At 43.8% G+C, this 26,914-nt stretch overlaps 1 protein-coding gene and 1 long non-coding RNA gene across 2 annotated transcripts in view; both read right to left on the bottom strand.

Annotated features, from left to right (window-relative positions):
* Positions 1-10,559, bottom strand: part of LOC130130935 (zinc finger protein 700-like) — a 28,498-nt gene extending 17,939 nt beyond the window's left edge. Inside the window, exons 1-3 of the mRNA XM_056300801.1 lie at positions 10,441-10,559; positions 9,987-10,117; positions 7,969-8,213 (exon numbers count right to left, since the gene is read on the bottom strand). Of these exons, the coding sequence (XP_056156776.1) occupies positions 7,969-8,213; positions 9,987-10,032 (291 nt within the window). The 5' untranslated portion in view covers positions 10,033-10,117; positions 10,441-10,559. The remainder of the gene's footprint in view (positions 1-7,968; positions 8,214-9,986; positions 10,118-10,440) is intronic.
* On the bottom strand, positions 2,105-2,741 carry LOC130130550 (uncharacterized). The gene is made up of 3 exons (XR_008812169.1): positions 2,701-2,741; positions 2,316-2,437; positions 2,105-2,172 (listed from the first exon to the last, which is right to left on the bottom strand). It is a non-coding gene; the product is annotated as an uncharacterized LOC130130550 (long non-coding RNA).
* Positions 10,560-26,914: the final 16,355 nt, after the last annotated feature.

Here is a 26,914-nt window from a genome sequence, read left to right as displayed (position 1 = left end):
ACTTTGAGTAATCATTTTTCTTTTTAAAAATAAGTTAATCAAACAATGGTATGTCTTTCCTACCAAGCCAGGGGTATTGAGGAAACGTGGGAACACATCCAGGACTGTTGACGAGTTTTGCTGGACTTGAAGCAGTGTCTGACGGTGTTGAAATGTTGCCCTGGTCTTCTCTTTGCCAACTGATGCATCAGTTGTATGCTTCAATAAGGACGCTGCCTCGCAGCATTCCTCGCCAAACAGTTGCTTGTCAGTTAGGAGAAAATCCCTCTTGCTCTTTGGACCGTCTCGATAGGCAGTGCTGGTTGAGCATCTCCGGGACTGAACTGCAGTGCTGCGCTGGACTGTCTTTATCCTCCAGGCCAAATAGCCAGATCCACTGTCTGCATCATAGTAGTGCTCCTGTACAATCCAAAAAGAACAACACTAAACAGAACTGAGGGGTCACAGCATTACAGGGCAACTTCAGAATAACCTCCCTTCATAAACTGTAATATAACCATTCATGTGCAAACGTACATATCCATTTTTTGAGTAAGGATCTCTGAGGTTGGGAAATAGAGTGATGATGCCAAGAGCATATTTTGTTCGCACATCGGTTGGTGGGATCCTCCTTTAAAAGTAGAAAACATATTATTTTTCAAGCTGTAAAATATTATAAAAGTATGGAATCCGTTTGGTGCCATTATAATTAAACAACACTCCTTAGATGTCAAACTACAATAAGAATTTGAGAGAGAATAAAACTCACTAAAGCACAAAAAATTGGTCATCTCAAAAGTAAACCTTACTAATGCAAACAAATAATGTGTAATCTTTTTTTTTGTTGGATTTCCCCCCTTTTTCACCCAAATTCTATCTGGCCAATTACCCCACTCTTCCGAGCCGTCCCGGTCTCTGCTCCAGCCCCTCTGCTGATCCGGGGAGGGCTGCAGACTATAACATGCCTCCTCTGATACATGTGGAGTCACCAGCCGCTTCTTTTCACCTGACAGTGAGGAGGACGTAGTGCGTGGGAGAATCACGCTATTCCCCCCCTCACCCCGAACAGGCGCCCCAACTGACCAGAGGAGGCGCTAGTGCAGCAACCAGGACACATACCCACATCTGGCTTCCCACCCACAGACACGGCCAATTGTGTCTAGGGTCGCCCGACCAACATGGGGATCTTCGAAGATCCCCATGTTGGTAGGCAACAGAATAGACCACTACGCCACCCGGGCGCCCATAATTCATGTAATCGTGTAAAATACTGGTCCTTTACTTTTTTGATACCATGTCCTTCTGTGTACAGTTCCCTCTGCTACTCACTCACTGGTCATACTTTTGCCCCTGTCAGTTTTGCGATTACACTGCCAGCTATTCACACCCTCGCACACACACCTCTCACATGCAGGTTTTTTTCAGAGGTGTGCCCCATTGGCTAATGAACTTTTGTAACTTAATAAGTTTTACTTTAGAGATGACTTTTTTTTCCAGTTTTATTGGTCCTGTGTACGACGTTAACCTGCAACCGTCAGTTCGGCGGCGGCTAAACCGGCACCCCCACTTCAGCCCTTGGGTTGTTGTGAGGAGGGTGTGTGGACACCCAGCAGGACTAAAAACAAAACCTGTCAAAGGGCGGATGAGTTCCTCTGTGAACCAACAGCCGTCCATACCTGGAGAGGAGATAGGGACCACCAGGTACTCCCCCTACTGACACACAATGATGGCTCAACCTGTTGAGGCGTCAGCTGTGCTCCTACCACCTCCATGGGTTACAGAACTGATGATGATGATGATGAGTTTTATTCTCTCTCAAATTCTTATTTTTGTTAGATATTTAATTACATTTTGTCTTATTAGACTAACACAAATCTGTTTCCATATAAAAGCCCCTTTTTATTATATTACTGCAATAGGAGACCACAATAATTAAATAGCTTTTAAATATAGAACAAGGCTCTGTGACAAGCACCTTATTCCTCAGTTGTTTTCAAAATGGACACACATCATCTGTAGAGAGAGGATGAGCACCAGGGGGACATGAAATGCTTACCCATGAACTTCGGTCATGTCCGCCACCAGTAGCTTTACCATCTGTCGCCGTGCACCATCCATCAATGTCTTCATCTTGTCATATTCACTCAAGACTTTTTCTCCCCCTGGCTTAGACTGGAGAACCTCTCTCACCATCTGAAGATGAAGAAGAGTCAGAAGATGAGTCATCGTGTTAGCCTTTCCTGCAGCGAGGCCACAGCTCATCTGCACAATATCTGTGTGTTTGAGGATTAACGACTAATTTCATCCATTTAAGAAATTGAGGTAGCTATATATACTGCTTTTGCTGATTCCCGATCAGCGTGGCTTCTTTTCACTCCACGGTTCGTCTCAAGAACCCCTGTTGCATCAGAGGAATCAGACGGCACAGAGGATGACGTGTCTGACACATGCGACTCCACTGAAACGTACAATACATCTTGATGAAGCACAACTGCAACACACTTAAAAGAAACACACACACAGCTGAAAAAATATTACTGCTCAAGGCCCCCTAACAACTTTCATGACTTGTCAGCCAAACTGTCCATCACAGAAAGGCACAACAGGTTCGCCCCCACTGACAGAGAAACTACCACCCCTTCACCCCTCCACTATACTTGTCAGCATCACAGTACTTCTGGTTGATGATCCTCATGTGTCCCTGACAAGGCGAAGTCTTACCTGTACACTCTTCTGTGGACACATGGATGGTAAGGTCCCCTGCTTGTACAAGCTCCTCAAACACATCTGCATCCACCTCTGTCCCTGACTCATCTGTCAAGCGCAGCTCCGTCTGTAGTGGAAGACCTAACGTTTCTATGGCTGACAGAATATTACATTCAGAAAAGTGGTCCTTTGTATGCTTCTGTTATTGACACTTTGTTTTCTTCAGCGGCAGCATTCTGAGCTGTGTGCAGTTTCTCTTTTTCTACATTTTAGATAATATACCAACTGTGCATTCTGACTTGCTCACAAGACATGACTACAATTGGTCAACATAATAACACAACTGGATGGGGGGCAATATAACCATATTAAAATCACATTATAACATGAACTGACATCGTAGCAACTAATTAGTTTACTGCAACAATCGGGCCGTGTGAAAAAAGTAACACCAACCTTTCTGAAGAAATGTATTGTAGTCTTCATAGCCTCCTTCGGTGTCTGCCACTTGAACATACTTCTGACTTTCACCAAATCTCACCTTGACCAACACAATGTGCTATAAAGAAAACAAAGTACCCTCATGAACAGTCTACAAGCTTTTTTAAGTTATCTTATGGTTTTGTTTTTACCTTTATCATAACTGTAGTGAGAGAGACGGGAAAGTTGGGGAGAGAGAGAGGGGATGACATGCAGCAAATGGCCCCGGGTCGGACCCGAACCTGGACCAGTACGGTACAGTACGGTAAGGACTGAGTCTTCATGGCATGCACTTCAACCAGGTGAGCCACCGAGGCGCCAGCAGTCTACAACTTAATAAATCAAATCACATTTTCATTGTGCTTGGGTGACACCATGTTTAAGTCACTAAATGCCCCATGCTAGCAAACACAGTCTCAGCTGCACACTGTAGCCTGCCGAGCTACATGGCAGCCCTGCTCACACTCCTCCACGCACGGCTTCTCCGATCAGATTTATACATGAAGGGAAATAAAATTGCAACTCCGTAACGTAAAAATGCTACTACACTGACTTCCATGTGTTTTTAAGTGACTTAACTTCACATTTTCAACAAAAACAGCAAAAGTGCAGAGAGCAGAGTGAATACGCAGCGTACGGTGAAAAATCCTGACACACAGAGGAAGTAAAGCTAATGGAAGGGCGGCAAGTGCAGTTCGTAAAATGAGATGCTCGCTAGACTTCCGGTGATAACCCCCCAACATTTCCCTCCATGTAAAAGTGGCTAACCTTAACATGAACCCCAATATACTTACTTAAACAATTTAATAAAAACACCCGGGAGACACCAGCAACACTTCACGGACATAGGCAACATGATAGCGGAAATGCTAACCTGCATCCTTCAAAATAAAAGCCTGAGCTTCCAGAATACAGAATTCTTCCAAAATGTACAATCCCGGTTCATAATATAGTGCAACAACATCACATTGCTACATTAAACTTGCAGTTGAGGACAGTTAAGTGATCAGTCATACAGTTATAGTTAAGTGGTTTGAGGTAACGGAAGTGAGTGAACCTCCATGAACAATCTAAAAACGTCCAACATATAGGTTACTATTTTTATGTAAAAACGTCCAATATTGGAAAATGCATACCGCGCAATGTATGAACAATATTTCCGCACAATGACGACAAAAAATACATATTTGCCCACCCAATTACAGCATGCAGCTAAGAACACGTGCACCTGTGATGTATTGATCTGAAACCTTCACAGAAAACGTGCTTCATCTGTTTACATCTCTATTGCATTCCTCCGACCTTGAAATTACAAATGTGCAAACCTATATCAAGCATATATGCATATTAATAGATATTTCTGTACAACAGAGACATCAACATATATTTACCTATCCTAATACAGCACGAAGTTGCAAACATGCAGCTAACGAGTCGTCGCTCTGAAAATAACAGTGTTGCGCCCATTCTGACTTAGCGTCGGTAGCCATGACGGTCCAGTGTGCTGCTTATTCTAATTTCTTCATGAGAAAATTATTACCCCGTCTTGGAAGGAAGCAATTATTACCATTTTACCTAAGGAAGGCAAAGAATGATGTAAAACTTTTAGGCCGATCTCACTTTTAAACGTAGACTACAAGTTATTCACCTCAATCATTTGCAAAAGATTTGAGACTTGTGTAGCAGACCTAATCAGTGAAGATCGAACTGGATTCATTAGAGGGTAACAAACACAGGACAATATTAGAAGAACCTCCACATTGTAGACAAAGCTAAAAAAAGGGTACAAGTACAGCTCTGGTTAGTTTGGATGCAGAAAAAGTTTTGTTTTTTTTCTGCTCCACCCCCTCTGCCAACCGGGGGAGGGTGTGAATAGCTGGCTGTTATTTATGTATTTTTATATGAAGTACTGAAGAGGTTTGGCTTCAATGCAAATGCAATTCGGTGTATTAAAACTATTTATCATGAGCCTACAGCTAGGATTAAGGTAAACGGAAGCCTGTCTAATAGGATTCAACTGGAGAGAGGTTCAAGACAAGGCTGTTGTCTTTCTCCTACTCTCTTTGCTTTATATGCCGAACCCTTAGCACAAGCAGCAAGGCAAGAGTGAAGACCTGCAGGGTGTTAATATAGGGAGGAAACAACATATCATTAGTCTTTTCGCAGATGATGTTATCATTTCTCTCGAACAACCCGATGTATCTTTCCCAAACCTAATGAACCTGCTTGAAATAGATGGACAATACTCAGGGTATAAATTGAATATAACAAAAACACAAATTCTTTTATTTAATTATTCTCCATCCCAACAAATCAGAGATGCATATAATCTGAAATGGAACTCTGAATGAAGTACCTTGGTGTGACTATAACCAAAACACTTTCCAACATGTTTGAAACCAATTATAACAAAATTGATGAAAACATCCAAAAGGACATTGAAAGGTGGTCTACCCTCACTACTGTATTTATTCCAATCTCTCCCAATTAATGTTCCCCAAAACAAATTCATAGCCTGGGATAAGATGATCTCTAGATTCATTTGGAACAGCAAAAAGCCAAGAATAAAATTTACGACACTCCAACTGCCTAAAAGTAAAGGGCGAATGGCTTTACCAAATCTTAGGGAATATTTTTATGCAGCCCAACTTAGACCTCTGACCTGTTGGTGTAGACCTGACTATGAATCTCGATGGAAAGCAATGGAAAGGGTTACCAGACCCAGATTTTGGTGGGAGACAAATATTTAATAGAGGCAATGAAACATGTTATGAATCCAATAGTAGCATTTACGTTCAAAATATGGAATTTTATAGTGAAAAAATATAAATTCAAGGGAGGGGTTCGCACACTGAGGTGGTTTGCATATGACTCAAAGTTTAAGCCAGGGGTGACTGATGCAATATTCAAAGAATGGGCACAAAAAGGCATTACAGCAATGTGTACAGTTCTAGAAAATGGTGAATTTATGAGCTTCCAAGATTTAAAGGCAAAATATGGTCTCGGAAACAAAGATTTTTTTTAGATACATGCAGCTAAGAGACTACTTTACAGAACAGATAGGTCGGAACCAGATGAAACTTCAAATAATGTGATTGAGGTGATTGTGGATGCATACAAACAGAAGGGGCTTAGGGTCATCCCTGCTTTATACCAAGCTTTGGGGGGAAGCAGGGGGGACTCAACGCTCTACGTAAAAGCAAAATGGGGAGCAGCGTTAAAGATTCAGATAACAGAGGAAGAATGGTACCAAAAGTGTGAGACACAATGTACATCCACAAACTCACAAATATGGAGGGAATTCTGCTGGAAGAATTTAACTCGCTTTTTCATAACACCCAAAATAAAAAGCAGCAACTTGCTGCACAACAACAGTGCTGGAGGCTGTGTGGGAGCATGGAGGCTGACCACTCGCATATTTTCTGGAAATAGACAAAAATAAAGTTATATTGGGAGAATGTAAATGTAGGTATCAACAATATTTTGTGATATGAAATCCCAAACACCTGCCCTGCAATGTATCTTGGTAACACTGATGATGTTGTGATGGGAGAAGATCTCTACTTGACTAAAGTTTTACTTGCAGCAAGTAAGAAAGCCGTTACCACAAACTGGCTTAATGTTAACTCTCCAAAACAGCAACAGTGGAGGGAAATTGTCCAAGACATTTTTGTTATGGAAATGCGGACATACATTTTGAGAGTCCAAGAGAATATATTTAAAAAGAACTGGAAAAATTGAACATTTATATGGGAAATGACAGACTAAACAAATACCCAATTAAAATATTTATGTGAAGAGTCCAGACAACTATTTGTTATTTTTAATTATTTTTATCTGTAAGTATATTTTACTGTATTCTTTGTTGTGTTGATGTTGTTGTACTATTCTGTTTATATCTTTTTGAAAACTTAATAAAAACTTAAATGAGAAAAAAAAAGAAAATTATCACTGTATTCATCCCACTTAGCTACACATACGTATATTAGGTTTATCCTGCTTTGTTAGCCAAGCATTAGTTTTGTTAGCTAATGTTAGCTAATCAACAAGGATAGTTAACCTTAAATACACTACTGGGTAGAAAAATTAATTAAATAAACATATCTGCTTAGATTTACTTACACATGTATGTTCCTAGTCACAGTTTGAGTGACGTCTGATCATGTCCAGTCCCAAGAAGAGAGAGCATCTGGCAAGTCTCCCGCCTCTTTCAGACAAACACAAACGGCTTTGACTTCTGGAGTAACACTAGCTGTCTTGTGAAAGCAACACTGTAGAGTTGTTTGCAGAATGTGACTTTGACTCCCTGTATCAACACCAACTCTTTTTGAAGAATAACTCTCTTGTAGTTGAATTACACTAAACATGAGTTGAAATGACTATATTTTTACTCTCAACTCTACACTGAAAATCTAACACTTCTGATTTTGCCGTGTGCTGATCCAGGGAGGGCTGCAGACCACCACATGCCTCCTCTGATACACGTGGAGTCGCCAGCCGCTTCTTTTCACCTGACAGTGAGGAGTTTCACCAGGGGGAGGTAGCACGTGGGAGGATCACGCTATTCCCCCCAGTTTCCCCTCCCCCCTGAACAGGCGCCTCAACTGACTAGAGGAGGCGCTAGTGCAACAACCAGGACACATACCCACATCTGGCTTCCCACCCGCAGACACGGCCAATTGTGTCTGTGGGGATGCCCGACCAAGCCGGAGGTAACACGGGGATTCAAACCAGCGATCCCCATGTTGGTAGGCAACAGAATAGACCGCCATGCTATCCGGATGCCTCAGTTGGACTATTTACCTTCAGTCGGATGTACACGGCTGTATTTCCTCCTCCCCTGGGCCCAAGAGCTTTAAAGATATTCTCTGGCGTCAGTGTCTCCAGTTTTAAAGGTTCTAGTTTCCTGAACTTGTTGATTGTGAAGATGCCAAAAGGTTTGTCATCTCCAGCCAGCTGAGGAAAGGTGGTCTTCAGCAGGATCAGGAAGTCGGGCTCCTGGAGACCAAGGGGACACTTCACCTCGAACACTGGAAATTTCTGTAACACTGACACAAAGAAGAATTCAAAACAAGGTTAGAGGTCATCTAGATTAAAACAGCAGTTACGTAAACTGCCTAAAAGTATGACATCAGCCATAATATCTTTAAACATTCAGTACATGTTTTTAATTCAGTCAGACTCAGTTTTAAAGTGTTACAATGTTAGGAGTGTCATTTTTTCAGCTTCAGAAGTATAATTTGATTTGTAATAACTGTTTTAGCGCCCCCTCTATGAGTACAGCCAATTCCACAGGTAAGATTCTTTATTGAGCACTAGCTAGCTTGCCAACCTGCATAATGTTTCTAGGCAACTATTCAAAAACAGAACAGCTGATAGACCGATGACTCCTCACAGAGTACTTTTGCCAGCAGCCATACCAATGTGTACCCTGGCTCTGCCGAATGATGGAAGCTAAGCAGGTATGAGCTTGGCTAGTACTTGGATGGGAGACCTCCTGGGAAAATGACTTGCTGCTGGAAGTGGTGTTGGTGGACCAGTAGGGGGCAGTCCTCCCTCTGGTCCTAATAAAGAAAAAGAAAAAAAGCCAATGCCTCAGTGCAATGACGGGGACACTGTGCTGTAGGAGATGCCGTCCTTCAGGTGAGACGTTAAACTGAGGTCCCGACTCACTGTGGTCATTAAAGATCCCAAAGTAGGAGGTTCCCCAGTGTCCTGGCAGAATTCCCAACCTGGCTCTCTCCATCTGGCCACCTTATCAACCCCCCATGTAATTCACTCATGATCCCTTCCTCTCAACCTCAGGCTGATGTGTGGTGAGCGTTCTGGCGCACAATGGCTGCTGTGCATGACCCAGGTGGTGCTGCACATTGGCGGTGTTTGAGGTAAGTTTCCCCCTTCAATGTGAAGCACTTTGGGTGTCTAGATCAAGTTCTATATATATATGTAATCCATCATAATTATTATTATTACCTGTATATGTAGGTACTCTGAGGGGAGTGGGGATGTGAAAAACATAAAATAGATAAAAACAAAACTTAGGCTAATTTGTGTCACGAGGCTCAGCACAATTCCTTGTATAATTAATTCTGGCCCTACTTGGCTCCATTGCGTCACGCCCTGTCAGGCTTGGGCTGACTTTGAAAACATTTTTTTTTTTTAATGCCCCCCCCCCTTTTCCTCCCCAATTGTATTTGGCCAATTACCCCACTCTTCCGAGCTGTCCCGGTCACTGCTCCAGCCCCTCTGGCGATCCTGACTATCACATGCCTCCTCCCATACATGTGGAGTCGCCAGCCACTTCTTTTCACCTGACAGTGAGGAGTCTTGCCAGGGGGACGTAGTGCGTGGGAGGATCACGCTATTCCCCCCAGTTCCCCCTCCCCCCTGAACAGGCACCCCGACCGACCAGAGGAGGCGCTAGTGCAGCGACCAGAACACACACCCAAATCCGGCTTCCCACCCGCAGACACAGCCAATTGTGTCTGTAGGAGGCCCAACCACGCCGGAGGTAACACAGGGATTCGATCTGACGATCCATGTGTTGGTAGGCAACGGGACGCACTGTACAGTTCCAAGGTATGGCTATATGAAGGTGAAATATTTACATATTTATGACGATGATGACATTTATGCAATTACTACATTAAATGCATTCCATTGGTTGTATTGGTGGGCGCAGGTACTACCATCGCCAGGTGTGGGTAGAAAGAAGGTGCACTACTGGCGATGGTACAGGAAACGGGATTTTTGTGTTAACTTCAAACCTTCTGTTGTATCAGACATATGACATATATGACAATAAAGCTCCTAAAAATTACCATTTTTTGAGAGTCTGTTTTTCGATGAGGGATCCAGTATGCCCATCCGCAGGGTAAGGTGGGATTCATCTGCGCTGATCCAAGATCTCCTCGGCGTGATCGATTCAGACTCAACCTTTGGAGACCAGTATCTAATTGAGGACAATCAGCAGGAGGGTAGAGAATGGATTTTATGGTAGTTAATTTGTAAATTTGATAAACTCTAAAACTTTATTTGGGGGCTGTAAAGGCTCCAAATATCGATAGGATATCTACACACAAGTGTACATATCCTGAAAGTCTGGGTGATAAATGACATCAAGGTTACAGTCTGTGTTATGGCTGTGAGCTAACCAGTAAATGTTGGTTTACGTTAGTCTGGTCATGAGATCGTTTAACAGATAACTTCATCACTTTGAAGACACCATCTATTCTAAACATCTAGTTAATTGATAAAACAATGAAAGTTTTAAACCTGGAAGGTATTTGATAATCTGGGTCCTCCTCCAGACTCTTCTGACATTGACTGGGGGTCGGTGCCGGGCCCTCAGGGAACTCTTTCTCTTCCTTCTCCTCTTTACAGACAGGTAAGAGGTGCAGGCTTTCTGTGTTCGTGCACCCTGAGTGTAAATGGACGATTCTGCATTAAAATCCTTTCTTCATAAATATCTTGGCCAGATCATAAGACGCAGAATGGAACCATTTCTGGGTGAAAATGAAGAAAATGGGTGAAATAAGCTGCTCAAGAAAAATCTGTGTTAAACTGACAACAAAACGTGAAAGTTTATTTTAGTTTTTTTGGATTTTCTCCCCAATTGTATCTGGCCAATTACCCCACTCTTCTGATGAGCCGTACCGGTCACTGCTCCACCCCCTCTGCTGATCCGGGGAGGGTTAAAGACTACCACCTACCTCCTCCCATACATGTGGAGTCACCAGCCACTTCTTTTCACCTGACAGTGAGGAGTTTCACCAGGGGGACGTAGCGCGTGGGAGGATCACGCTATTCCCCCCCCCCCGTTCCCCCTCCACCCAAACAGGTGCCCCCACCAACCAGAGGAGGCGCTAGTGTAGTGATCAGGACACATACCCACATCCAGCTTCCCACCCACAGACACGGCCAATTGTGTCTGTAGGGACGCCCGACCAAGCCGGAGGTAACACGGGGATTCAAACCGATGATCCACGTGTTGGTAGGCAGCGGAATAGACCGCTACGCTACTCGGATGCCTCCCGCAGCTCCTCCTTTAATGTTGCTGTAGGCCTCTTGGCAGCCTCCCTGACCAGTTTTCTCCTTGTCTTCTCATCAGTTTTGGAGGGACGTCCTGTTCTTAGTAATGTCCCTATTGTGCGATATTTTCTCCACTTGCTGATGGTTGTCTTCACTGTGTTGCATGGTCTATCTAATGCCCTGGAAATTCTTTTCTACCCCTCTCCTGATCGACACCCTCCAACAACGAGATCCCGTTCATGCTTTGTAAGCTCTTTGTGGACCATGGCTTTTGCGGCTGAATGCAGCCCAGAAGATGTCGGGAAAATGCTACAGGAACAGCTGAACTTCATTTGGGGTTCATCACAGTCACTTCAGTTGATGACAGGTGTTGACTGACTACTATTTCACATGAGCTTGAATGTGATTGGTTCATTCGGAAAACAGCAACATCCCCAATTATGCGTGCACACTTGTGCACAAGTTTTTTCCCTAAAATGTTTTCCACTTTATTTTTATCGGTTGCAAGCTCACATTAGAAGTGGAAAACGCTCTGACACGATTTGTCTTGGTTTAATTTTTTTACATCACAGAAACCTGCCGTTTTAACAGGGGTGTGTAGACTTCTTATAGCCACTGTATTTAGTTCACGGCCTTCACTAAGAAGTGCGCATCTGGCAACTCGTCTTTTGTTGTGTTTGGCTTTTTCTCCTTTTGCGGTCTTTCTCTTCTCTGTTCTTTCTCTCTTTCTGTCTGGGAAACAATTACTTTCGCTGAGCTGCTGAGGAAACCTTCATCTCTGATGTCCTGATGCTTCATAAGGCTGTGCCCAACCGGAGGGCCTGGGACTGATCCCTTTATCCAGTCATACCTGCCTAAGAACCTTTGAGCAAGATAATTCACCTCCTACCTGTTCCAGGACAACCGCACTAACCGACTGACCCCTGACCCCAACCGGACAGAGAATAAACACTGTTCCCCCATCTTAGATTAATAAAGTATATGAAGAATATTAAAACAAACCTGACTTATCTTCTGATTCTATCTGTTGTGTACTCGCTGAGTCGCTGGTAAGAGGAACTGTGATGTCACTTCCTCCTTTCTGAAACACAGTGGTTTCTGACCTGAGAGCAGAAATATAAAAGATTTCATAATTGTATGACTCCATATAAATGTCACTTGACAGGGCGTCCAGATAACATAGCGGTCTATTCCGTTGCCTACCAACCCCCCCCCCCCTCACACACACACTTTTTCTCCCCAATTGTACCTTGCCAATTACCCCCCTCTTCCGAGCCATCCCAGTCTCTGCTCCACCCCCTCTGCTGATCTGGGGAGTGCTGCAGACTACCACATGTCTCCTCCAGTACATGTGGAGTCACCAGCCGCTTCGTTTCACCTGACAGTGAAGAGTTTCACCAGGGGGACGTAGCGCGTTGGAGGATCACGCATTCCCCCAGTTTCCCCTCCCCCCTGAACAGACGCCCTGACCAGAGGAGGCGCTAGTGCAGCGACCAGGACACATACCCACACCCGGCTTCCGTCCCGCAGACACGGCCATTTGTGTCTGTAGGGACGCCCGATCAAGCCGGAGGTAACATGGAGATTCGAACTGGCGATCCGCGTGTTGGTGGGCAATGGAATAGACCGCCACGCTACCTGGACGCCCCACAAGCAGGAGAATTCTAATGCCTCCAACCTCCGCAGGCTGTTCTCCACCTTCATAACTGATCATCACATAAAGGACAACCTAAGGAAGCATCATGAAATCAAACCGTAAAGTTTGCAAATGCAAGCATATGGAAGGGGACAGTGCAACACTGCCAGGGCTAGGGACCATTCAACATCATGGGATCAAGGTCAAACTTTATCATCAACACTAGAACGCTCATGGCGGTCCTTTTGATGGTTTTGGATTTTCAAAGTTTACTAACTTTGTGGGGGGGGGGAAAGATACAGACCTACCGCTCCCTGAATGCTCCTAAAACTGCATATATTTGCATTAAAATGGGTTTTAGATCAATTGTACAAAAAAAAGTTACGATAAGATCTACCTAAAACGACCATGAGCCGTCAACATCACCGCTCGTAATTTGCGGGTGATGGTGCGTGTCATGTCAGTATTTATGACGTGTGTTGTTGCATCACTTCCTGCGTGAAGCTCATTGCTCTGTCCTAGAAACACACTAGCGCCCTCCAGCGCAGACAAATAGTCTAAACTAGATTTTTGATTATTGCCAACATGTCTGGTTACAGAGGCCGTTACAGACGCACCATGACTACCACCGAGGCATTGCGGTATTTACAGGCGTTGGACAGCGGACATTTTAAATTGTTTGAAAAATAGTAAATGTTAATTTTGGTGTCTGTTAGTGTCATAACTGACACACTAACATATGTCACGCATTAATATCTCTACTGGGTATTTAACTTGACACAATACCGAGTTTAAAAACCAGCGGTCGTTCTGACTGCCCATGGTTGTTTTAGGTAGGAGTGAAATCCCAGTCGTTCTAGTGTTAATCCCCTAAGTTTAAACATACTACGAGTTTGTTTTTGTGGGATGTCAAACATGAACACATATTGGGACATGAAAAATTAACTAACTGTATCCACCAATATCTAAGGCAGACTGGTCACGACCCCCCCGAGCACAGAAATAAATGAATGAATATGTATATCATTCTGTAAGTTAAGGATAAGGAGATTGATGGTCATCTTTCTGTATGGGCCGCATATTTGATTTGACAAAGATTTTACACCGGATGACCTTCCTAACCATATAACCATATAGAACCATATAGAACCATATAACATAGTGTTATATGGTTTGGAGACAGTGGCACTGATGAAAAGACAGGAGGTGGAGCTGGAGGTGGCAGAGTTGAAGATGATAAGATTTTCATTGGGAGTGATGAAGAAGGACAGGATTAGGAACGAGTATATTAGAGGGACAGCTCAGGTTGGACGGGTTGGAGGCAAAGCAAGAGAGACAAGATTGAGATGGTTTGGATATGTGTGGAGGAGAGATGCTGGGTATACTGGGAGAACTTAGACTGCTTTTACTGTTATTGCCTCATATGCATGTCTCACACATATTATCAACACTCAGCACATGTAGAGACACGTGACCTTCCCTCCATCTTTTCATTACCTTGAGAGTGAGCAGGGTGAGTCGAAGACACAGGTAACATTGCTGTTTTCCTTTACAGGACCAAGATCCTCCTCTCCTGCCTAGAAGAAATTAAAAAGAAGTTTCCTAAATAAAATTTCTTTATAAGAACAGGGAAGAAAGCATCCTACCAACAAATTTATAATTTTATTTGATTGATACACTAAAAAAATACAGATACAACATAAGAACATGGACCAGAAATAAAAGGGCAGACCAGAGGGCGATATGACAGTACAAGTGGTTATAAAGGCTGAAGTGAATCTTACATTATATTATTGCTCTTAAAAAAACACTTCTGGAAGGTTCAGACAAAACCTGGTGAATTGTGGACTATAACGCCTGCAACTTGAGTAACCTGCTGCTGTGCAGAACGCAGCGGTGGACATTATTGTTCAAATGGGCCGGCCATTTCCTGACAGCACAGTACACTGCTACTGTGGTGACTGGTAATGAATGACGACGCTTTGCCATTTAAATAAACCCTAAGTAGCAAAAGGAGCCAGTCAGCATAGCATATTGATCTGGTATAATTACATTATCATTGGTATTCACTAGGATTTCCAAGGTTATGTTTTGTCCAAGCCCTTTTTTAAATTTCCATCTATATACTGAGCGAAGGTTGTGCCATTAAGTTTGGGATTTTCAGATGCTATGAAAACCAGCTTCTCCATTACGACACTTCAGCCAACTGATCAGCATGCCCATGCTCTACTCTATCTGACTGGTTCTTGGCTGTGGCATGCCACAATCACTGAACTCTGCCGACTTGGGTGGAGACGGCATGCTCTCCCATGTGCAGCGACAGGCAGGCTGATGCTGCAGTCAAGTCAAGTCGAGCTTCACTGCCATCTCAGCCGCTAGTGCAGCAATCAGCTTCCCACCCGCAGACACAGCCAATTGTGTCTGTAGGGATGCCCGACCAAGCCGGAGGTAACACGGGGATTCGAACCGGCGATCCCCGTATTGGTAGGCAACAGAATAGACTGCCACACCACCCAGACACCCCATTTCTGCATTATGTTTGCAAAAGATGATTTTCTGGTTTTATTTGATAATTAATTTCATTCATTCATTCATCATCAGCCACTTCTCCGGGGTCGGGTCACGGTGGCAGCAAGCTAAGTAGGGCACTCCAGACATCCCTCTCCCCAGCAACGCCCTCCAGCTCCTCCCAAGGTGTTCCCAGGCCAGATTGGACATGTAGTCCCTCCAGTGAGTTCTGGGTCTACCCCGGGGTCTCCTCCCAGTTGGCCGTGCCCGGTAAACCTCCAAAGGAAGGCGCCCAGGAGGCATCCTAATCAGATGCCCGAACCACCTCAACTGGCTCCTTTCAACGCGAAGAAGCAGTGGCTCTACTCCGAGCTCCCTCCGGATGTCCGAGCTCCTCACCCTATCTCTAAGGCTGAGCCCAGACACCCTACGGAGGAAACTCCTTTCAGCCACTTGTATCCACGATCTCACCCTTTTGGTCACTACCCAAAGCTCATGACCATAGGTGAGGGTTGGAATGAAGATTGACTGGTAAATTGAGAGCTTTGCCTTCTGGTTCAGCTCCCTCTTCCCCACAACGGTCTGGTACACCGTCCGCATTACTGCTGATGCTGCACCAATCCACCTGTCAATCTCCCGCTCCATCCTACCCTCACTTGTGAACAAGACCTTGAGATAATTGATTTGATAAATATATTTGAAATAAATATCTAATATCTTGACGTGTAAGTGTAGTGTGCCCTAGAAAGGGGAAGTTATTCCCACTGGTTATTTTACATACAAAGTGTTTGTAAGCCTTTGGATAAAAATGTCTTCTAAATGAGAAAATGTAAATATGTTGGATGAGATGTTTTTCAATATAAGTACAAGAAGTGGATTGCTGCCCCAAGTAATAGGGACTTGCAGCAGTTGGGACAGGGCATTTTCTTATGATAACAGACCACAGCCAAATAAAGTTTTCTGAAAAGCCAAATTACTTTCAGTCGGATGTAGAGGGCTGAATGTCCTGCTCCTCTGGACTTCAGAGCCTTGCAGATGTTTTCTGGCGTCAGCGTCTCCAGTAACAGCGGCTGTAGTCTCCTGGACCAGTCGGTTGTGAAAATATCTAAAGGTCCGTCTTCTCCAGCCAGCTGAGGGAAGGTGGTCTTCAGCAGGACCAGGAAGTCGGCTTCCTGGAGACCCATGGGACACTTCACCTCACAGAGTGGGTACTTCTTAAAAACTGGTACAGAGAAGAATGCACCAATGTTAGAAATGTTTGAGATAAACAACTGTTGGGACTCTGAGATACAAGCGTTAAAACACATGGTGAGGGTTAAGGGTTCCATTGCATTTGTAGAGGAAGGCACTGCCTCTGCCACAGGGATATTTCATGACATAAATGTTTTCATTTTGATTTTGATAGACTTTATCAATCCCCGTGGGGAAATGCTTCTCTGTATTTAACCCATCCTAGCTGTGTAGCTAGGAGCAGTGAGCAGCCGCTGTGCAGCACCCAGGGATCAACTCAAGCTCGTCTTGCCATGCCTTGCTCAGGGGCACAGACAGGAGTATTAACCCTAACATGTATGTCTTTTTGATGGTGGGGGAAACCAGAGCATCCGGAGAAAATCCACCACAGACATGTGTAGTGGAATCAGGGGACAGCCTCGGAACTGCCGCAGCCAGGATGCGAACCCAGGTCTCCTGCACCACGGGTGACTATGTTAACCAGTTGACTAAAGGGTCCAACCCGTTAGCCAAGGGCTAGTGGGTCTATTTATCCGTGCACGTTACACTACCGCCCTCCTTTGGGAGGGAAGGAGTGGGCCATTGGAAGCGCGTGCGCCCAGAAGCATGAGGGAACTGAAATGCTGAAGCACAGGGGACACGCTTCCGAAGGAGGGGGGTAGTGTAACGTGCACAGATAAGTAGACTCGCTAGCCCTTGGCTAACGGGTCGGACCCTTTAGTCGACTGGGTAACGTAGTCGCCTGTAGTGCGGGAGCCCTGGGTTCAAGTCCTGGCTGCGGTGGTTCCCAGGCTGCCCCCCGAATTCGCTACACATGCAAACTCCACACAGAGAATGACCTGGGATGACCCCCAAGGTTGGACAACCCCGGGGGTTCGAACCCAGGACCTTTTTGCTGTGAGGCAACAGCGCTAACCACTGGGCCACTGTGCTGCCAGATTACCCATGGTTTATTGGATAAAGTTCCCTACTAAATTAAACATGTAAACACTTCAGGGCTGTCATGAGTTATGATGTAACAAGACTACAAAAAATACTCAATTGAAAGTCACTTCCTCTCAGCATTGTTTAATCTCTGCATGTCTAAACATGGCTGGTCATGCAGAGCAACCGGTTGGGGCAGCAAAACACTCCATCATTACTTGAACGTAGATGTTGCAACGGATTATTTAAGCCATGAAAATGGAGGAAAGTGAAGATGAAAAAAAGGATGAGACAGGAGCCAAAAAACAGCAGCAAATGTCCAAAGTTTTGGACCATTTTCAACTTAACCCTTCTGTTGTCTTATAGGTCAAAATGACCTAGAACAGTGTTTAACAGCAGAGAAAAGACTCTATGTGATGACTTTTCTTAGAGTGACCCCAACATTAGAAACAGTGAAACACTGTTTTTGTTCATATTTCCACGACAGCTGTACACCACTAGGGTACTAAGACTGTCTTAGGGTCATGTTTGACCCTATAAAAACGAGGGGTGTCCACTGATTAAATGCAGTCTTTCCACACTGTGAAGAGGGAAAACCCAGATAGTCCCATAGTTTGTGAGGAATGACAGCTGGTTTCTTCCTGCAAAATAGATTTGGGGTTTAAAATTAAATTAAGTTGCTTTAATTTAGGAAGTCCGGGTCACGTGATGGTCTATTCCGTTGCCTACCATCACGGGGCTCGCTGGTTCAAATCCCTGTGTTACCTCCAGCTTGGTCGGGCGTCCTTACAGACACAATTATCTAAAAGGATAGCTGTTTTTGATCTGAATGTCTTGCCAACTACATCTGCTGTGTCAGATTATGTTCTCATCAAATCTGAAGCATCATTGGCCTGTCCAGTTAATGTCAGCACAGATGTAATTGCTACTCGCCACATTGGTCCCTCCACTGTAGCTGCATTTGGCCAGCAGTTGCCTTAAGTCTTGGCTCCTTTCACTGTGGTAACTGACTGTTGAAAATCTCACTCGTGACTTAAATGTGGCCCTCTCTAGTCTCCTCGATTCGGTTGCACCTCTCACTACCAGAGCTAGGCGACTAAAGAGGCCTCTGCCCTGGTTTAAAGATGAGACACCTGCTCTTAAGCGGACCTGCAGGAGACTGGATCGTAAATGGCGAAAATCAAAATTGGAAGATATTACCTATCGTGGCACGAGTGTTTATTGAAATACAAGTGTGCTTTATCTGCTGCAAAAACAGCGCATCTCTCTCACTTAATCAATATTAATAAACATAACCCCAGATTTCTCTTTGACACTGTATCTAAACTTACTAAAAAGCCGCCGTCTATTAGCTGCTCACCATTCACGGCCCATGAACTTCTAGATTTGTTTCTGTAATAAGGTTGATGAGATCTTAAACAAAATTAGTTCTTCAACTCCAGCTACTCCTGCAGATCCTGTCTTACCTAATTCATATCTATATAATGAGTCACTGACAGTCCCAGTTATTACAGCTTTTGGGACTATCTCTCTTGATACTTTGACTAAGTTCGTGTCAGCTTCTAAACCAACTGCTTGCCTGCTTGACTCCTTACCAGCAAAACCTTTTAAAAACCTCTGGCCTTTTCTTGGACCTACAATGCTAGACATCGTTAATTTATCTCTTACTACTGGCATTGTTCCCAGCAGTTTTAAGACAGCTGTGGTTAAACCTCTACTTAAAAAACCGCACCTTGATCCAGGGTCTTTTAATAACTACTACTGGCATTGTTCCCAGCCGTTTTAAGACAGCTGTGGTTAAACCTCTACTTAAAAAACCGCACCTTGATCCAGGGTCTTTTAATAACTATCAACCAGTCTTTAATCTTCCATTCTTCTCTCAAGTACTAGAGAGAGTTGTGTATCAACAACTTTCGACCCATATAAAAGAAAACCATCTATATGAACCTTTTCAGCCGGCTTTCAGGCCCTGTCACTCCAATGAAACTGCTCTGACCAGAGTGGTGAACGATCTTTTACTTGCTATGGACTCTGATTCCACTTCTGTGCTTCTACTACTGGGCCTCAGTGCAGCCTTTGACACCACTGATAACTGTATACTATTAGATAGATTAAATTGTAATTTTGGTGTCTCTGGCTTAGCTCGCTCTTGGCTTAAGTCCTACTTATCTGGAAGAACACACCATGTCTGCTATAGTAATATTTTATCCAAATTCTTTGACGTTAAATATGGTGTGCCTCAGGGCTCATTTCTTGGCTCTCTACTTTTCTCTCTTTACATTTCACCTCTTGGCCAAATTATACGCAGTTATGGAATACATTTCCATGGCTGTGCTGATGATACTCAGCTCTATGTGCCTCTAAGGCCTGATGATCATACTCAAATGACTAACTTAGAGGCCTGCTTGGCTGCTGTGAAAAACTGGATGTCACTTAACTTTCTGCTTTTAAATTCGGATAAAACTGAGATGCTGGTCATTGGCCCTGCTAGACACAGACACCAATTTGATCAAGTAACGATAACAATCGACAACTCTGTGGTTTCACAAAGTGTGGCAGCCAAAAATCTTGGTGTGACGTTTGATCCCAGCCTTTCCTTTGATAAGCACATTAAAGAAATCACCAAGACTGCCCTTTTTCACTTACATACATAGCTAAAATTTGGTATTTTCTCTCCAAGGCTGATGCAGAGACTCTAATACATGCATTTGTTTCATCCAGACTTGATTACTGTAATGTTCTGTTTTCAGGTCTGCCACATTCTAGTACTAAAAGTCTTCAGATGGTTCAGAATGCTGCTGCTAGAATCCTAACTAAAACTAGGAAATTTGACCATATTACACCAATTCTTGCCTCCCTTCATTGGCTTCCTATCCATGTTAGATCAGAATACGAGGTCCTCCTGCTGACTTATAAAATACTAAATGGGCTTGCCCCATCCTACCTGTCTGATCTCCTTAAACCCTACATGCCACCTCGAGCTCTTCGTTCTCAAAATACAGGGTTCCTGTGTGTACCCAAAGTTAAAAAGAAGTCAGCTGGCGGCAGCAGGGCCTTTTCCTATCGGGCGCCGTGCTTGTGGAATAACCTTCCTGCTGCCATCAGACCATCAGAGCCTGTTGACTCCTTTAAATCCAAAATTAAAACTCATCTTTTTTGCCTTAGCCTAAAATGAGTTTCCTTTAAGTTGAGTGCTTCACAACCTGTACTGCATGGCGGGTTGGTTTTCTGTCTCAATGAATTTACCAACCACTGTTCTGCCGACGAGATTATAGCATATAGATTATGACTAATTTGATGACTTAACTGATTATGACTAATGACTATTGCAAACTGTTCTCTTCTCTCTCTTTGAATGACGTCTTCTCCTCTCTCTTTTTGTGTGTGTGAATGGTGTCATGCGAGTCTCCCTTGTGTGCACGTGCAGTCGGTTCTCCTCCCAGGTCTCCGTGGTGATGGTGGTCGCCCCTTGGACGCTGCCTGGCATTCCCCTCATCACATTTTCTTTTTATATATCTTATAAATCCATATAATTTACCATGATGATGCTGGTCGTGTGGCTTGGGTCCTGGACTGTTCCTTTGGCATCTGGACACCGCTTGGCATCCTATGCATCATATTCTTCATATATTGTATAAGTCCATTATAATTCTGTTTATCCTCTTTCAATGTTGTATTGTGTAAATTGTGTAAACACAAATCCATTGCATGTTGTCCATCTTGGGAGAGAGAGATCCTCCTCTGTTGCTCTCCCTGAGGATTTTTTCTATTTTTTCTGCCTGTTAAAGGTTTTTAGGGAGTTCTTCCTTATCAGATGAGAGGGTCTAAGGACAGGATGTTGTGTTGCTGCAAAGCCCACTGAGGCAAATTTGTAATTTGTGATATTGGGCTATACAAATAAAACTGACTTGACAATTTGTCCGTGTCTGTGGGTGGGAAGCTGGATGTGGGTACGTGTCCTGGTTGCTGCACTAGCGCCTCCTCTGGTCAGTCGGGGCGCCTGTTCAGGGGGGAGGGGGAATAGCGTGATCCTCCCACATGCTACCTCCCCCTGGTGAAACTCCTCACTGTCAGGTGAAAAGAAGCGGCTGGTGACTCCACATGTATCGGAGGAGGCACGTGGTAGTGTGCAGCCCTCCCCGGATCGGCAGAAGGGGCGGGGCAGCGACCAGGACGGCTCAGAAGAGGGGGGTAATTGGCCGGATACAATTGGGGGGGGGGCCTGTAACAAGCCTGTAGGGGCTTGTTTTTATGGGTGGGGGTGTTACGGCCACAGGTGTGTCCGTATAGTTGTTTTGTGTTGCCTCCTGTATCGAACCCTCACTCTGACTCTACATTTAGGTATCTGCCAGGTGCTCCTCATCACCTAATCAACCAGCCAACAAATCAACCAGTTTCCATCAGCTGTGCAGTCTCCTATTTAAAAAGGAAATGTAGTTTTCATTTGTACTGTTTTCAATCTCTGATGGCCTGGCGGCCTGTCCAGGGTGTCTCCCCGCCTTCCGCCCAATGACTGCTGGGATGGGCTCCAGCATCCCCATGACCCTGAGAGTAGGATCAACAGTTTGGATAATGGATGGATGTTTTCATCATTGCATCTTTTTGGAGTGATAAATCTTGCTGTTGTTCAACCACTTCTTGTTTTCTGAATGAACTTGATATTAAAGACCTGTTTAAATTATTCCCAACCGTGTGAAGAGTCACAAGAGTAACAAGTGTTGGAAAAGTCACAGCTGCATCAATAAATTCAAAGAACGCCCGCCGGGGTGTTCTCTCCACACTTCAGTTTTATGGGGGGGGGGGGGGGTTTCCTCCCCAATTGTACTTGGCCAATTACCCCACTTTCGCGAGCCGTCCTGGTCACTGCTCCACCCCCCCTCTGCTGATCCGGGGAAGGTTAAAAACTACCACTTGCCTCCTCCCATTCATGCGGAGTCACCAGCCGCTTCTTTTCACCTGACAGTCAGGAGATTCACCAGGAGGATGTAGCGCGTGGGAGGATCACGCTATTCCCCCCCCTGAGCAGGTGCCCCGACCAACCAGAGGAGGCACTAGTGCAGCAACCAGGACACAAACCCACATCCGGCTTCCCACCCACATACACGACCAATTGTGTCTGTAGGGACGCCCGACCAAGCCGGAGGTAACACGGGGAATCGAACCAGCGATCCCTGTGTAGGTAGGCAACGGAATAGACCGCTACGCTACCCGGCCACCCCACCTTATCTGTAGTTTTTACAGCTTTGTCACCATGCAGCACTACTGACTTGAATATTCCACTACTTTTACACTTAAACTGCTTCATGATTTTAATATGTAGCCGTTTCTCTTGTGTTCTGATCGGTTTCTCTTGTGTTCTGATCTGTTTCTCTTGTGTTCTGATCGGTTTCTCTTGTGTTCTGATCGGTTTCTCTTGTGTTCTGATCGGTTTCTCTTGTGTTCTGATCGGTTTCTCTTGTGTTCTGATCTGTTTCTCTTGTGTTCTGAACTGTTTCTCTTGTGTTCTGAACTGTTTCTCTTGTGTTCTGATCTGTTTCTCTTGTGTTCTGATCTGTTTCTCTTGTGTTCTGATCGGTTTCTCTTGTGTTCTGATCGGTTTCTCTTGTGTTCTGATCGGTTTCTCTTGTGTTCTGATCGGTTTCTCTTGTGTTCTGCTCTGTTTCTCTTGTGTTCTGATTGGTTTCTCTTGTGTTCTGATCTGTTTCTCTTGTGTTCTGATCTGTTCGTCTTGTGTTCTGATCGGTTTCTCTTGTGTCCTGATCGGTTTGTCTTGTGTTCTGATCTGTTTCTCTTGTGTTCTGATGGGTTTCTATTGTGTTCTGATCGGTTTCTCTTGTGTTCTGCTCTGTGAGTTTGTCTTATTTTTGCTGCCTTGGTTTACCATTGTTTTCCTTCGTAACTTGTGGACTTCTGAGCAACTGTGACAGGAACAATCTGCCTGGGGATGAGCTTTCTGAATCTATTTAGCAATGAGGTTCCTAAAATGTACCGTTGTTGGAGAGTACGTTGGTCTGGGAGGGATCCAGTATGCGCACCCGCAGACTGAGGTAGGACTCATCGACGCCAGCCCAAGATTTCCTCATCTTGATCCTGTCAGACTGAACCCTGGAACATCAGATTATGAAGCCAGTTCAGAGTTTATCATGTAAGAGATCTTTTAATCACACTTACCTGGCTACCCACTGAATGTCTGTAGATATTTTAAATATTTTGTACTCCAGCTCTTGTTTTAGCTTATTTTTAGCTTTTGGTCTTCATGTGTGTATATCTTATATTGTGTTTGCTGTGTTTGTCTGTATCTGTCTTGCACTGTTTGTTGAAGCCACAGCCCTCATTTCATTTTTAACATGTGCCTGCACATTGTTTTTAATGACAATAAATTGAATTGAATTGAATGAGGGTGTGTGTGCATTAACACAAAAGACCAATTTATACAACAATCTGATGTGCTGATCCATGTCCTGATCCAAAGTATTGACCTGCCAGTGGCTGTCATCGAGGACATCAAAATATGCCATCATAAAATCTACCAATGAAAGAGATGAAATGAAAACCCCTTTATTTGACATTGTATTCTTATGATGAATGTGTTCTCTGCATGTAACCATGCTACTGTGTAGCAGCAGTGGGCAGCTGCAGCGCCCAGGAACCAACTCCAGTTCTTCTTTCCACTGCCTTGCTCAGGGGCACAGACAGGACTATTAACACTAACACGCATGTCTGTTTGATGGTGGGAGGAAACCGGAGCACCCGGAGGAAACCCACACAGACACAGGGAGAACATGCAAACTCCACACAGAAAGGACCTGGGACGGCCTGGGGTTCGAACCCACGACTTTCTTGCTGTGAGGCAACAATGCTAACCACTGGGCCACCATGCCACAATCAATCTCACAGTTGGCATCATTTACAAAACTACCCAGACCAGCATCATTTACTATACTAGCTAAACCATCCTCGTTTATTTAACTACCTAAGCCAGTATAAACTACCCAGACCCACAACATTTACTATACTAGCTAACCCATCCTCGTTTATTTAACTACCTAAGCCAGTATAAACTACCCAGACCAACAACATTTACTATACTAGCTAACCCATCCTCGTTTATTTAACTACCTAAGCCAGTATAAACTACCCAGACCAACAACATTTACTATACTAGTTAACCCAGTGTCATTTGCTTAACTATCTGACCCAGTGTAGTTCACTAAACTACCTGAACCGGCATCATTTACTAAACTACCTTAACCGGCATCATTTATTAAACTACCTGAGCCAGCATCATTTACTAAACTACCTTGATTGGAATCATTTACTAAACCGGCATCATTTACTAAACTACCTTAACCGGCATCATTTACTAAACTACCTTAACCGGCATCATTTACTAAACTACCTTAACCGGCATCATTTACTAAATAACCTAAACCGGCATCATTTACTAAACTACCTTGATTGGAATGATTTACTAAACTACCTGAGCCGGCATCATTTACTAAACTACCTTAACTGGCATCATTTACTAAACTACCTTAACCGGCATCATTTACTAAACTACCTGAGCCGGCATCATTTACTAAACTACCTTAACCGGCATCATTTACTAAACTACCTGAGCCGGCATCATTTACTAAACTACCTTAACCGGCATCATTTACTAAACTACCTGAGCCGGCATCATTTACTAAACTACCTTAACCGGCATCATTTACTAAACTACCTTAACCGGAATCATTTACTAAACTACCTTAACCGGCATCATTTACTAAACTACCTTAACCGGCAACATTTACTAAACTACCTTAACCGGCAACATTTACTAAACTACCTGAGCCGGCATCATTTACTAAACTACCTTGATTGTCATCATTTACCAAACTATCTTAATCGGCATCATTTACTAAACAACCTAAACCGGCATCATTTACTAAACTACCTTGATTGGAATCATTTACTAAACTACCTGAGCCGGCATCATTTACTAAACTACCTGAGCCGGCATCATTTACTAAACTACCTTAACCGGCATCATTTACTAAACTACCTGAGCCGGCATCATTTACTAAACTACCTGAGCCGGCATCATTTACTAAACTACCTGAGCCGGCATCATTTACTAAACTACCTAAACCGGCATCATTTACTAAACTACCTGAGCCGGCATCATTTACTAAACTACCTGAGCCGGCATCATTTACTAAACTACCTTAACCGGCATCATTTACTAAACTACCTTAACCGGCAACATTTACTAAACTACCTGAGCCAGCATCATTTACTAAACTACCTTGATTGGCATCATTTACTAAACTACCTTGATTGGCATCATTTACTAAACTACCTGAGCCGGCATCATTTACTAAACTACCTGAGCCGGCATCATTTACTAAACTACCTGAGCCGGCATCATTTACTAAACTACCTAAACCGGCATCATTTACTAAACTACCTAAACCGGCATCATTTACTAAACTACCGGAGCCGGCATCATTTACTAAACTACCGGAGCCGGCATCATTTACTAAACTACCTGAGCCGGCATCATTTACTAAACTACCTGAGCCGGCATCATTTACTAAACTACCTAAACCGGCATCATTTACTAAACTACCTTAACCGGAATCATTTACTAAACTACCTGAGCCGGCATCATTTACTAAACTACCTAAACCGGCATCATTTACTAAACTACCTTAACCGGCATCATTTACTAAACTACCTGAGCCGGCATCATTTACTAAACTACCTAAACCGGCATCATTTACTAAACTACCTAAACCAGCAGCATTTACTAAACTACCTAAACCAGCATCATTTACTAAACTACCTAAACCGGCATCATTTACTAAACTACCTGAGCCGGCATCATTTACTAAACTACCTTGATTGGCATCATTTACTAAACTACCTTAACCGGCATCATTTACTAAACTACCTTGACCGGCATCATTTACTAAACTACCTTAACCGGCATCATTTACTAAACTACCTTGATTGGCATCATTTACTAAACTACCTGAGCCGGCATCATTTACTAAACTACCTTGATTGGCATCATTTACTAAACTACCTTAACAGGCATCATTTACTAAACTACCTTGATTGGCATCATTTACTAAACTACCTTAACCGGCATCATTTACTAAACTACCTTGATTGGCATCATTTACTAAACTACCTTAACCGGCATCATTTACTAAACTACCTTGATTGGCATCATTTACTAAACTACCTTAACCGGCATCATTTACTAAACTACCTGAGCCGGCATCATTTACTAAACTACCTTAACCGGCATCATTTACTAAACTACCTTAACCGGAATCATTTACTAAACTACCTTAACCGGCATCATTTACTAAACTTGCTAAACCAGCTGTTAGGCTGTGTCTGTTGGCAGGTCATGGGGGTCACAGG

This window comes from Lampris incognitus, chromosome 20 (assembly GCF_029633865.1).
Source record: "Lampris incognitus isolate fLamInc1 chromosome 20, fLamInc1.hap2, whole genome shotgun sequence".
NCBI lineage: Eukaryota > Metazoa > Chordata > Actinopteri > Lampriformes > Lampridae > Lampris > Lampris incognitus.
The sequence above is the reverse complement of the archived record's forward strand: the minus strand, read 5'-3'. Positions and strand labels throughout refer to the sequence as shown.